The sequence below is a fragment of the Sinohyriopsis cumingii genome, chromosome 4, assembly GCF_028554795.1.
Source record: "Sinohyriopsis cumingii isolate HCF-2022 chromosome 4, ASM2855479v2, whole genome shotgun sequence".
Lineage (NCBI taxonomy): Eukaryota > Metazoa > Mollusca > Bivalvia > Unionida > Unionidae > Sinohyriopsis > Sinohyriopsis cumingii.
In genome coordinates this window covers 130,564,330-130,579,321 of record NC_142964.1, presented here as the reverse complement: position 1 = coordinate 130,579,321, position 14,992 = coordinate 130,564,330, and the positions used below count along the sequence as shown (strand labels likewise).

General features: G+C 37.0%; 1 protein-coding gene across 1 annotated transcript in view; it reads right to left on the bottom strand.

Annotated features, from left to right (window-relative positions):
• Positions 1-14,992, bottom strand: part of LOC149802095 (cytosolic carboxypeptidase 1-like) — a 104,158-nt gene that overhangs the window by 41,032 nt on the left and 48,134 nt on the right. Inside the window, exons 11-15 of the mRNA XM_089956498.1 lie at positions 14,263-14,378; positions 10,834-11,678; positions 9,893-10,039; positions 2,758-2,848; positions 961-1,117 (exon numbers count right to left, since the gene is read on the bottom strand). Of these exons, the coding sequence (XP_089812624.1) occupies positions 961-1,117; positions 2,758-2,848; positions 9,893-10,039; positions 10,834-11,678; positions 14,263-14,378 (1,356 nt within the window). The remainder of the gene's footprint in view (positions 1-960; positions 1,118-2,757; positions 2,849-9,892; positions 10,040-10,833; positions 11,679-14,262; positions 14,379-14,992) is intronic.

Here is a 14,992-nt window from a genome sequence, read left to right as displayed (position 1 = left end):
CTTAAACTTGATTCAATCCTGACTGTAAACCAATAACAAAATATGCTTACAAATATTAAAAATTAAAAAAATATGAAAATAAGTGAATTATCATACTAACTAAAATAATCATTGATCACGGGCCCAGTTAGTAAAGAATTCAGTATTTATGATAATATTTATGCAAAATTTCAACAGTGTTACAAGACAATTTTCACCTCTTTCAAGAGACACTTTCAAAATGAATGGAAGACAAGTTCAGCTGGTATTGCAATAAAATTGCTGGAATCCAGAGTAATCTGATGAAAATTAAAAATATGTTCTGCAAAATCTTATGTTTTTCCTGCTTTCATGGGAGTATGAATATTCCCAAACCTCCATCTGACTTGCAAACACTTCAGCCAAAAACTTTATCATTGATGGTAACGCAGAAGCTGGAAAACTAGTAACAAAATCTGTGTTAATACTGATGGATGATTTGTTCTTCTGATCTCACTTGTTCATTAAAATGTGCAATTTTACTGCAATCAAATCTTTCTGGAACATTCATGCGTACATTTTAGACACTTACTGGCATTTCTTAACAGCCATATCTAGCACAAAATTCAAAATGGCTTCAGGACACAGTGTTTTTCCACATGGATTTACAAGTTGCCAGTATAGGATTTGATCAGGAAATATTCTCTATATATCGCCACAAGGACTCTTCAACCAACAATAGCTCACGAGACATAAGAAATATCGGTGTCTAAAATGTATACTGATATGTTATAGACAAGCTTGTCTGCACACTATTTCTTGATTTTATGAATGGATGCTAACAGACACACAAATAGTCTATCAGAATCAACACAAATCTGGAGGTCTGATTTATCAAACTTTGTTCCACCAAGCTTATGTTGATCAGACAAAAACAATCTCTAGTCATGCAAAGATATACTGTAGGTATGTCTTTTTATAATTTTATTTAAGATTATGTACCAAAATTGAACTGGCTGTTTTGTTTTTCACAGTTGACAATGTTGAACCTGTAGGGTGTATCAGCAATCATATTGCTGACCTCGAAGTAGAACCACTGGTGGTGATGATTGGTGTTGATATCTGGGTTCAGGATCAGGTCATATTCAAACTCTCGCACCTGAAACAGAAAATGAAAGTACCCTGAATGGCACATTCTATCTCTTCCCTTGAGTTAAACAGTCCTCTATGTATAGAGTTTGGTTGACTCCAGAGATTACTGACAAACTCATTTCAATGTCCTTGACCTTTGGTCAACATATCATGTGGTCTTGAACTTAATGTGCAGAAACCATATTTTTTATTAGATTTACCATAACTCTGACTTTTGACCTTTCAAACCAAGCATCTATAGGTTTCTTTACTACCCTAAATACAAACCATCTAAAAAACTTGAGTAAGAAACTTGCTGCAAAACCAATTTTTTTGAGCCATAATGACCTTGACCTTTAACCTTGGTAACAGACAGATGGATGGACAGACATGGAAACAAGTCACAAAGTTACATTTGTCTTGGGGGCCCCGAGTGGCCGAGTGGTCTAAAGCACTCTTCGTTACGGATCACTGCCATCTCACCTCTGTCTGCGGCGGTTCGAGTCTAAGATTCAGCCAATGTGGGCATGTGAGAAAGCTTGCCAGTAGCTTCTCGTGGGTCGGTGGTTCTTTCCGGGGTTTTCCGGGTTCTTCCTCCACCATTAATACTGGCCGCCATGTATAGCCTATCGTGCTGAAAAATGGCGTTAAACCCCACAACAACAACAACATTTGTCTTGTGATCAAGTAGCAGTTTTTGCTTCATTGTGCTAAAAAGATTTATCCCCCAAAAGTAGAAAAACTCCAAATAATATATAAGAAAAAAATTGAAAAACTGATAGAATACCCTGAAAGTTTATGTGTGAATAAAAATACACCTACCAAATTTAACTGTCTATCTCAAGTGGATTTTGCTTAATATGTGTAAACTGGGGTTTTCTCAAAAATGTCCAAAAAGTTTATAAATGTGTACAGAAATGGAAGATTGTAAAATGGCCTGAAAATCTAATAAAGTCATCAACTCATGAGCTTTTAAATGCACGAGTTTATGTCCTACTTTGCTAAAAACGAAATTCCTGATGGACAGCAGCAAAGCAATATGTAACCTTCTGCTATTATTGGGGGGGTGCATAAAAAGCAATTAAAAAACCAATATAAAGTCAGTTTCATGTAATTCATGAACATACCTACAATATATAATTGCTTATAAGTCCAATCCAACTGCAAAGAACATAGACCCTGATCTGGCATCACATAACACTGGCAGATCAGGGTCTATGTTGTTTGTTCTACTGATTGCTCCTAGCAAACAGTACAGACCCAAATCTGCCAGTGCATTATGCAATGGCAGATCAAGGTCTGTGCAATTTGCAGTTGGACTCAACTTATAAGTGAGTATATATGATAGGTTATGCTATGCTGTGGGGTTTTAAACTTAAGAACCACTGAACATAAAAGTAAACATTTCATATTCCACTGAACGTAAAAGTAAACATTTCACATTCCAATGAATGTAAAAGTGTACATTTCACATTCCAGTGAATATAAAAGCAAACATTTCTGCTGAACATAAAAGTAAACATTTCATATTCCACTGAATATAAAAGTAAACACACATTCAAATGAATATAAAAGCAAACATTTCACAAAAAGAACTTCTGAATATCAAAGTAAATATTTCTCAATGCAGACTTTTATGGCATCTTTCTGTTTACATGATTCACCTACCCTTATAACCTTCCTGAGATTTCCACTTTCAAACTGGCCTGTAAAGCGCAAACAATCTGGCCCTGACTCGTATCTACCGGCTGGTCCAACCCTGAATATAGACACACACATAGATTTATTTCAAAGGAATAAAATTACAGTAAAAACTTGATACAGTAAATCCTAGTATGCAAAACTTTGGATTAAAATTATTAAGTATATTATGTGTATTATTTCTGGTTTAAATTCAAATTCGTTTTTGCTTCTGCTCAAATTTTTAATAAACGTATTTGACTTTAATCAATTAAATATTTACATTTTATGTAAGCTCCAATTAAAAAGAAACAAGGAATGAACCAGAAGAATTAGTGAACTAGAAAGCCAAAGCAGAATTTCACAGATCCAGCCATAATATGCTTGTTATTTTTTCAAAACAGTTTGGAATACAAAGTAAAAAGGTTTAAAAATGTGTCATTGTGCCTATACACAAGGAACCATGAAAGACTACCACTATTAGTAAAAGTTTCAAACCAAAAGTAAGAACTTTGTTCTTAAGAAAGTAATTATATTTAGTAAATTAATTTTCTTGGAGAATATTTACCTGATCACATTAATATTGTGAAATATGATATTCTACCTCCTGAATCAGCAATCATAGAAAGACAATATTTATCTTTCCCATCTATACACCATATAGACAATGTGTGTGTGTGTGTGTGTGTGTGTGTCTGAGAGAGATTTGGATTTTTAACATTCCTTTAACAATTTATCAGTCATATCACACCATACAGACAAAGAAGAAACTTATTTCACTGACATCCCATTATGACCACAAGTCACCTACCAAATGTTTACAAGTTTAAGCTGAGCAACACATCAACAAGGACGCCTAAATTTGCACTGAAGTGTGGATGGGTTTAACAGTAATGTGATCAAGCATGTATTCTCTGATAAACATAATTACTATAAAATTATTTACCTTTAATCATTGTTGAATACATTCCACAATCAAATTAACATAAGAGGACTGGGTAAGAGGAGAACTAAATGAATAAACAAACTCAACTCCTTTAGACAGAGTCCCACAGACCAGAATGCATAAAAGTTGGGTGATTTGGCCCCTCCTCCCCCCACCAACGAATTTGAGGTGGGTGACCACAATACAATTGTCTGACATTACAAGGATCACATCCCTGTAGAGCTGATATCTCCAACACCTATTACATAGTGAAGTTAAGTTAGGCAACTGGTGACACTGACCCCCCCCACCTGATGAACTGGCATCTGTACAAAGAGTCTGGTCAAGAATTCAGGCTGAGAGCCACTGCTTGTCTTGCCACTTACACATGAATTGTTTCATCTTGGCCATGACTGAAATGTGCAGATCTTGAGAACCTGACAAAGCAGCCTATTGAGCCAGCAATGCCACCTGCAATGGGCCTGGAAGAATCAAATCTGCTGCATTTGGTTTGACCAAACTGCAAAAACTCTCTCACTGAAACCCACTTCTTGTTTAAGATCATGTGTCTGAGTGTGTGTGATACCAGCAGGTGGAATATTGGTTACAAGCTTTCTGAGATGAGGCTTTTAGAATTAACCAGGTCCCGGATTTTGTCAGAAACATGACTGGAAATCTCTCACCATTTATCAATATCTGCAGGATAAAGGAAATGAAGGATGTTCTTCCTAGATATCAAATGTCTACCAATGCCTTGACTTTATAGTCCTGGTTCACAGACTGACATAATGGGCATTCAGATGTGTTATGATCCAATTAATTTTCTCCACCACTACCTCAAATCTGAATTATATCCTCTCCATGGTAAAGTATGAGTTAGGTGGCAGATCACAGTTTTCCTGCATTGACTGAGAGGGCAGTCCTTGTTTTGGAAAGCTTCCATATCCCCATATAACATATCAAGGAGCATGAAGATAGTAGTACCATTGTTCCTGGACACCAACAAGTACTTTCCCACTTGATACACCATAAATATCAGGCTGCACGGAAGGCAGGGCAAGGATGCTGCATGTTCTGCCTGCATGGATGGCCAGAAGGCTGGAATGCTGACTTGGCAGTTAACTGTACAAGTGGCTGGTCTGTGAAATGGATGTTATACAGGACTCAGTCTGGTTCCATATACAATAGGATGAACAGCCTGATGCATGGCTCATCAAAAGGTCTGATCTCTGATCACCTGGTAAGCATGGACCACCAGAAAATTGAGCCAGAAGGTTGACCACCAGGATGGCAGCATGTGTCAATGACAGCTGGGTTGGTTGTGTACCCATTCTACCCTGCTTACAGGCCCTAAAGTAATGCAATAAATGTGTGTTGGGCCAAAAGAAAGGGTGGGACTGGCAAAATCCCCTCCCCCCACTGAAAGCTACTGCACCATTGTTTCTTGAATTAACCTCCTCATTTGTGACTTCAGAAGGCCAATGCAACCAAGTTTTCCACCTCAAGCTAGCCAGATGGGATGATACCTGACAGCTCTTTGCAAAGAATCTTTGGAGGGGAGGAGCCATCAGACTGTCCTGCACTATGTTTATAACAAATGATGATTTTATATCAAGGCTTACAACATCACCATCTGATGATTTTGATATGGCTTTCAATCATCACCTTCAGACATTTCTTCACGACTGTAAAACAAACACCCTGTGACCAGGAGCCACAAACACTACAAGGTGGTCTTGTACCAGTGAGCAAGTGACTGTCCTTTCTAAAGAATAATAATAATGAAACCAGCGTTTGCAGTCCATACCATGTGTGACTTACCAGGTCAGAAAAAACAAGTCCACAAACTTAAAAAAAAAGATAATTATTTACTAAAAAATCTGAAATAAATACTGCTCCCTTAAAACACAATATTACACACCACTTACTTGAAGAAAGAATAAAACTGATGAAAATTTTGAAGGATTTATTGAAGCAATGGTGACTGTAGCACAGTGAGAGCTTCAACTGGTAAACAGACAGCAGCCACCTAGCAATGGTAATCGCAGGTAATTGGTAAGAATTTCTTGCCTAGTCTTTATGACATATATACAGGAAAGACAAAATTGTAATTTCTTCAGGATTGCTGGATTTAAGAGGTAGCAGAACTAATTTCCTGATGTTAGTGTGATTGAGGAATGTATTCGAGAAACCAAACAGATGTATTCATACCATGTATTATAAATTTGTTATGCCTGAAAAAAAGCAAGAGGTAAAAACTTTCAAATGTGAGATACAATGAAAATGATCACCCATAACTCCAACTATTTACCCATGAAACCAAAAATCAGTAATAGGCCTCTGCTTGTTTGAAGCTAATAAGGGGGCGCTCACCAGTTATGTACTTTTGAGAGAGTGACGTATGTAAGGTGAAGTTGTTTGCATTTAAAACATGGACAGTGGAGAGAATGTTGGTATACCTCTATGATACTTTAATGTAATGTGGTTGACATTTCTTTGGATATTGTACTTATGGAAATTGTACATGATCTAAACATATTGCTAACTAAAATAACTGCTCCCTTGAACTAAAAAAAATCAGCCTAAATTAGTCTGAAGTACACTTTCTGTAGCTGCTTTTAAAATAGGGAAAATGAATTTTTCCAGACTAGACAATACCAGCTTCTGAAAGTGCAATGAATGAATTACCAAACATATAAAATTGAAAAATAAATTATCTGCACTTTTTTTATACAATTTACCCCAAAGTTCAGGAAGTGAAAATGACCAAGTGGAGCAAGCACTTTTTAGTGGAGCAAGCACTTTTTGAAAGGTGCACATCTGGAGTAAGGCCAAGCTGTATAATCTATAAACCATATTACACCCATCAATCATACACCAAAATAAAGGGAATTAAAGGTTTTCTGAAATATACCTAAGATATACAAGGTCTTTTTTAAATAGTATAACCAGTAAGAAAACCTGAGGAAATTCTTTTTGTTTAAAATTCTAACCCTATGCAAAATGCGAAACTGTAGAGTGCCACCTAAGCCAAAGCAGTGAAAAACAAAGTGTCAAAAATCTTGGGACTGAAATGGATTAGTCTCACAATGATTATCCAGCCTCAACAGGGATCAGTGGCGTCGCTAGGTGGGTACGGACCGCACCGGGTGACACCATCTCAGAGGGGTGACACCAAAATGAAAAACTGCAAATTTTACAGAGCACACACTGCTTGGTCTAGTCGGATTTCATAAGCGGATAACCGATCATAGTTAAATACACGACTAGCAGGCACAAGGTGCCACCATGCAGTCTGCAGAGCGTCTGGTGCTTATTTGAATGAGATTCAGAGCTGGTCGGAGCAAAATTTATTTTAAGAAGAAATCCATGGTGGAAGGCTGGAGGGGTGACACCATGAGTTTACCGCACTGGGTGACACCAACCCTAGTGATGCCGCTGACAGGGATGACTGAGAATGGAGGGATGAAACCTGGGGTTAAAACACACTACTAAAAAGCATGGAAGCACAATACTGCTTTGCTTTTAAAGTTTCAAATGTGATCTGTCAAAATCAGAATTTAAAGTTACGTTGATTTTTGCTGAAAGGATCTGAAACAGCTGAATTGAACATCAAGGCTAACAGACCTTTAGATAATCCAACCAAAACATTACAGTTTAATTTCCAACTGTGAACTGATTTCATGCAGTCTTGTGGAAGAAATTAGAAAATACTGAATAAGCAAACCAAAATAGTATAAAAAATGGGAATTTATACTGGTTGGAAAATCTTCAAATATATATTAGCACCCATCTTTCCCACAGAACTTCTAATTAAACTGCTGCAGATCCTTACAACACTGACAACACTAGGGTCCGAATATACTTAAATTGTTTCACAAGGCAATTTAATTGCATGACAAGTGAAGACATTTAATAATGAGCTTTTCTTGGCATATATGATTACAGCTGGTTAAGATAATAAATAAATACACGTACAATGAAAGTTTAGCCTGGCTCGAGAGAGAATGGAATTTTGCAGAATCAGCACTTTTGGGAAACCAAGGGTTTTAACTATTTTCACCTCTGATACCTCTTTCTATGCAGGGTGCATGGGTGGGTGGTGGTCTCAGGGCAACTATGCTACTCTGAGTGCACTAAGAGGATAGAACACTTGGTAGCTAAAGCCAATGGTAAGATTCAAGAGCAGATCAAAGAGTACATGAGAGACAGTTCAGTTGAGTTTTGTGAGCTTCCACATTCTTGATGTAGGAACATCAAAGTATAGCCCATTTCGCGGAAGGAGCTTTATTACAATGCCCACATGATTTCCACCTTGTGCTGTTGTAAAGGTGAACAAAATATGATAAAAATTGTGACCACCCACAAAAGTGCTGCAGGAACTCCGGCCAGCTTGACTTTACCAGCATTAACTTTCCAGTGAAGGTAAGTGACATCAGAAAGTTTCAGTGTCACAACAAGGAAATCATGGGTAATGTGCTTAGTTGGGCACAGAGGTTGTACCCAATATACATCAGCAACAAAGTAAGCAGAGTGCACAAAGGTTGCACCCAATATGCAAAAAAGTAAGCAGAATGCACAGAGGATGTACCCTATGTGCAACAAAGTAAACAGAGTGCACAAAGGTTGCACCCAATATGCAAAAAAGTAAGCAGAATGCACAGAGGATGTACCCAATATGCATCAGCAACAAAGAAAGCAGAGTGCACAGAGGATGTACCCAATATGCAACAAAGTAAACAGAGTGCACAGAGGTTGTACCCAATATTCAACAAAGCAGGGTGCACAGAGGTTGTACCCAATGTGCAACAAAGTAAGCAGAGTGCACAGAGGTTGTACCCAATATGCCTTTTACTACAACCAGGTCAAAGCCATAGCAAGGTGGGACTATTGTACACAGACATGGACAGACTGCAGCTGCAGACTGAGACCTATTACATTTGCAATGACACGGTGTAAGATGCCCACCTATACAACATCAACAAGTACACAGCCAACAATCTGGTTGGCAGCAATGCCAACATGAAGATTGTGAGACTGGTTGGCTACAGATCCAAAATGAACATTATCACAGTATATGTGGATGAACACAATTTAGAAAGCCAAAGCAGTTTGAAGGGACACTGTGAAGTACATAAGAGGTACCAAGAGTGGAAGGAGTTTTGCCTCCCTATGATTACCATGCACAACAACTGCCACAAAATGGGCATATACCATTATGTTTAAATGAGACTGTCACCATGAGATGCCAAAAAAAGATCCTTCCATATAGTCACAAATGCAGCTGGCCAAATTCTGCATCAACAAGCCAGGTCTCATCCAGTATTGGATGAGACCCGTAGATGATAGCTGGGTGTCTTCAGGCAAAATATGCAGTTCCTCACAAATGTTGGCTCTGCATGGAACATTGGTGGCTATAAGCCAACTAGTGTCCACTGTGGTGGCTGAAAAATGCAATATGGACAGTTGGCATTGGATGTCAAGCCAGTATGCCACACTGGCACAGTTGATTGATAGTGCCTGCCTTTCAGCTCCCCAGGCACATGTAGAAACTGAAACAGCACACATGCTGCCAGATGTACAGTTGAACCTTTCCACAACGCCATGTGTGCAGTGGACATCAGCCTTACCCCACCTTACATGCATGACCTGCTTGGCTAAGAGCTGCATCATGGCCCACATGAACTACTGGCCTGGGTCATCCTGCAACACGTTGGGCCATTTTAGCAGCCCTTACTTGTAAATGTGTTCCAACATATTAGCAACTTTGGAAGCCACCTTGTTTTCCTGGGGTTCAGCCTCCTTGTTGTGGCTGGTAACAATGGTTAGTGCATACAGCAAAACCACCTTCTGCATTGGAAGGGTTATTTAGGGGTTAAAATAGTAAATACCTATGCTTCCCAAACATGCTAATTTGGCTAAATAATGCTTGCTTCCATCTCTTAATGAAGGCAAACCCTATTTTACATTTGCTACATACAATGTTGTTTTAAATAGTTCATAAGACAAAGGATAAAATGTATCATGAATCTGAAGAGAGTATACTTGCAAAGGAAGTATGTATTTTTAGGGATTTATACTTGTGTGAATATATATGCAAACTACTTTTCCCTTTATTAATTTAATATTATTTTCCAACTTCAGATAAATGTGGATTCAAATACTCATTAAACATTCAAAACAGCAAACCAATATTACCTGAACTCATCACTGTTGGACAAGTTTGAGTTGTCTACCTTGTACAGCATCCCTTGGCAGGCCTTAATTGTGTCAAGATTATACAAGTCCCTGTCAATCACATGCTCTGGATGGATCATTCGGTCAATGTCCTCGAACACTTTGGTTCTGAAAACAAAACTCCACTGTAAGTATTGAGGTTGAAATGACTTATGCATATGAAAAAGACCCAAAGATGTACCATACTTTTTTGGACATGAAATCATGACAATTTCTGTTCTTTTGAAGTAAAATTTGTAGAATTGTAAATGAAAGCAGTAACCATACTGCCTGACAGACCTTGCTTTAACTTTTGAACCTCCTATATTTTTTCTATGAATCAAAGGTTTTTTATCAAGAAAAGACTAACCATATTTCAAAACTAGAAAAGAATTGCATCATTCATCTTTTTTTTATGCCTAAGGTTGTTCTTCTATAAAACAACTTATGACGTAAAATGAAAGTTTTCAACTGCTTATCCTTTAAAAGCACTGAATTAATTGTTATTCAGTTAAAACCATTTGAAATCACATGACTTTCTAGAATTTCTGCATTAAATGTCACTCACTTTATTATAGCCTGAACAGTGAAAACTGTTTCAAACATCCAAAGCTAGAACATAATCAATAACTGAACTAAATCTATTTTTCTCTTCCAAAAATTAAACAAAAAAACCCATAAGATTATTTTAGTGTTTTTGTGCCTTATGTTCATATTATGTAAACGGACAACCCAGCCAAAATTAGATACGATTTGCAAGCAACCAAACATGTGGATATAGACATGGCAATAACTCCAGAATATGTGACAGACTTATATTAAATTAATACCAAAGGGTGTAGCAAAAGTTATGTAAAATAATATATGTAATAAATTTTAAAACCAAATAGGTTAGATTCTTTAAATAACACGCATATTTTCACCTCTGAACACCAAATTTCCTGTGGTAGAAAGGTTCCATTTCATAGGGGCCTCTTGCACCAATCAGATCAGGGTATGCAATTTTCTCAAATTTATATATGCTTCTGGTTTTTCTTGCCATCTCTTGGTAGATAAGAGGATTGTAAGATTCATCTATTGAGTCCTCTTCCCAGTCATCTCCCAGCGCTGTGGGAATATCAACATCATCCTCAGAATCACGGATTACAGGAATAGGTGTTATGCATAATGCATCTGTGAATAGCGGTTCTGGATTAAGATCTACTTTCACTTTGCGAGGTTTCTTGTCCTTTTGGGTCTTTTTTGACCCTTTTGCCTTTTTTGAAGCTTTTGCTGTGGCTGTTTTTCGAGAATTTGCAGACTGGTTATACTGCACTGTTTGAAAGTCTAATGATATAACACTGGCTCCAGTTTTCACATTAATGGCTGATGCAGTCTCTGAGCGAACAGAGGCAAAACTGTCAATATATTCTGTCACATAACTGCTAGCCCTGAAGCTATTACTTCTTGCACCAGGATATATTGAATTATCTGAACTATAATCACTCACTGTCTGCATTCTGTACAGGCTGAGAGGAACAGTGGCTGACTTATGAATTTCTCTAGCACTACACATCTGATGACCTTCCTGCCGGCCGAGTTTCTCCTCCCTTGTTTTATCCAGGGTAGAACTGAAAGATGCTGTTGGGATGACAATGGATTCTAATGATGACGAGTCTTCCTGAATCTCAATTTCATACAGCTCTGGGAAAAATGAGTCATATGATCTCAAATCATCTGCGGTTCTCTTGTATGCCTCTGGGGCAATCCCTCCATCATAATCTTCTGTCTGAAGAAGGAAGAGTACATAAATCTATCATACAAGATTGCTCCAAAAGGAATGGTTTATCTGGATGGGTATAGATTCAGATCTGCCTTAACTGTCATCTGCATTAAGCAACCACATTTCTTACACAGCTATTTTATTTCAAGGTCTTGGGAACAAAATTACCGTAGAAACAAAATGTTGTCATTAATAAGCATAACGTAGCCCGCCACATAAATCCAAGTGTGGATTGAGTGCTTTATATAAGTGTGTATCAAATTAAATGTGTCCTTATTTTGCATGATGGAATTTTCAAGACTGTTTCAATATTACAAGATATTTAACTAAATGAAACAACTTATACGTGAAACTAAGTGTTAAGGTGCTTGGGAACTCGGAACTGTCGAGCTTCTATGAGAGAGTGGGAATTGTTCAAAGGCCATAGCTTATGGTCATCATTTAACTTGCGTGGGCTCTTGTTAAGATGATGCTCTGCAGAATATTTGGTCGATATCTAATGACTTGGAATCTACAATGTTCACAATGTTGTGAATCAACTGTATCCAAGCAACAATAACCAAGGCCCATAACTCTAAGAAACATGTGAAGCATGCTCATCATTAAACATTTGTTAAGATGAAGACTGAGAGTTAAAGACTGAAATGAATTAATAAATGTGCAAGAATAACAAGGTTGTGCATTAGGGATGCCAATGCTAAGCTGATCAAGGCCCATAACTCTTAGAAACATGTGCAGAATGTAATCATCACCAAACTCATCTGAGCTCTTATTGAGATGACATGGCAAGAAACTTTTTTGGCTGAAATCAAATAATAAATGTGGAAGCCATAATACCAATCAGGCACAGAAAACAGAAAAACAGGACATTATAATATAGTTTCCAATTTTGTGTACAGTCTCCAACTTTCAAGGGCAAAGGCATATTATCTTAATATGACTCTTTGAGGCAAACCAAAAGAAATTCCATAAAATAAAAACGCAATGTACATATGCTGTTTTACATGATAAAAGATAAAATGGTAACAGTATAAGGTAGCTAGATTCAAACTGTCAACCTTTTCTACATTCTGATCTTGAATTCATCAACATTCCTTCCAGCTTGAGTTTAAGGTCAAGAGAATTGATGTTGTTGTTTCGGGTTTAATGCCATTTTTCAGCATATGACAGGCTATACTTGGCTGTCAGTATACCTGGTGGAAGAAGAACCCAGAAAAACCCCCGTAAGAACCGCTGACCCATGGAAAGCTACTGGCAAGCTTTCCCACATACCCATATTAGCTGAGCACAAGACTCAAACCCATGTGAGGTGAATTGGCAGTGATAGGAAAAGGTGAATACTTTAGATTATTCAAACACCCAGGGCCCCATCAGGAGAATTTAATAATTAGTTCTGAGTTGCACTCAAGCTTTATCAAGTCTGTAGTATCCCTGGTATCAATACTCAATTTTTTTTACATGTTCAAACTTCAAAGCTATTTTTGAGCAGAGGAGGGAAAAACTAAACTACATACAAGCTGTAGATGTGAAAACTAAACTGCACATACAAGTTGTAGATGTGAAAACTAAACTGCACATACAAGTTGTAGATGGGAAAACTAAATTGCACATACAAGTTGTAGATGTGAAAACTAAACTGCACATACAAGTTGTAGATGTGAAAACTAAACTGTACATACAAGTTGTAGATGTGAAAACTAAACTGCACATACAAGTTGTAGATGTGAAAACTAAACTGCACATACAAGTTGTAGATGTGAAAACTAAACTGCACATACAAGTTGTAGATGTGAAAACTAAACTGCACATACAAGTTGTAGATGTGAAAACTAAACTGTACATACAAGTTGTAGGGGTGATACCTAATCTGTACATTCAGTTGTAGAGACAAACTAAACTGTACATACAAGTTGTAGAGGTAAACTAAACCATACATACAAGTTGTAGATGAGAAAAATAAACTGTACATACAAGTTGTAGAGGTCAACTAAACTGTACATACACGTTACAGATGTGAAAACTAAACTGTACATACAAAAAGTTGCAGATGTGAAAACTAAACTGTATATACAAGCTGTAGAGGGTGAAAACAAAACTGTACATACAAGTGTAGAGGGTGAAAACTAAACTGTACATACAAGTAGAGCTGAAAACAAAACTGTACATATAAGTTGTAGAGGTCAACTAAACTGTACATACAGCTGTAAATGTGAAAACTAAACTACATACAAGTTGTAGAGGTGAAAACTAAATTGTACATACAAGTTGAAGAGGTGAAAACTAAACTGTACATACAAGATGTAGAAGTGAAAACTAAATTAGATAAGATGGTCAGAGCTACATTTTGAAGATTAAGGGGAATAACTCTATCAAAATTGGTCAGTCTAAATAAAAGTTCATTTCAACCAGGGAAACAGCATAAACTGTGTATGGCATGTAAAATTTAATATACATATTTTGATCTGTATTTTTTTAAAACTCTTGTTTGCATTTTTGTGTTCTTTTTTTTTGCATCATATCTCCACATCCTGGCTGTTTATGTAGGACAGAAAGGCATAAAAACTGAGCAAGGAAATGTTTCTGTGCTTACTTCTTCAGTGTGATCTGTCTTGAATCTTTCATCATCACTGTCAATGTCATCATCATCTAGGGAACTGTTATCACTGTCTTGTCCTTCCTCCCCAAGCTGTCCATCCCCAGCATTATCTAAAGAAAAATATGATACCATATTTACTATAGGAACTATTAACACTGTCACGTTATATTTACTGATTTCCAATAATTCAGAAAATGCACACAACTTTCATGCTGATGACTTTTGCATAATTTTTCCACTCCACCCCCACCCCCTGAATGGAACAACCCCATTTATTCCCAGTGAAAGCTGAAAAAGTGACTTTTTTAATGAGACAGAGATAATCAATGTGATACTTTCCAAATTAGTAAATTTTTGGTGGACACACATTCAGGTGATGTGTGAACAATAGGGGCCTTATAAAATGGTAGAGTTATAAAATAATAGTCAGTGAAATTTCAAACATCAATGAAATATCTGCACTTTCATCTTGTGATGTAAATTCCTGCAACTTTTTAATGAAAATAAGTATAACAAATTCAGAGCTTCAATAGTCTCAAACTATTGCTTTTATTTCTACAAGTGATGACAACATCATCAAATTATTGTGGCATCATAAAGTTATTATGACAAAGTAGCAACCAATGGCTAATATTTTTTTTTAGCATGTGACTGAAAAAGCAGAGGATGTTCCAATTGTTTTCTCCCTTTCTGTGACTACTGCTCTTCATGACGACTCTATTGC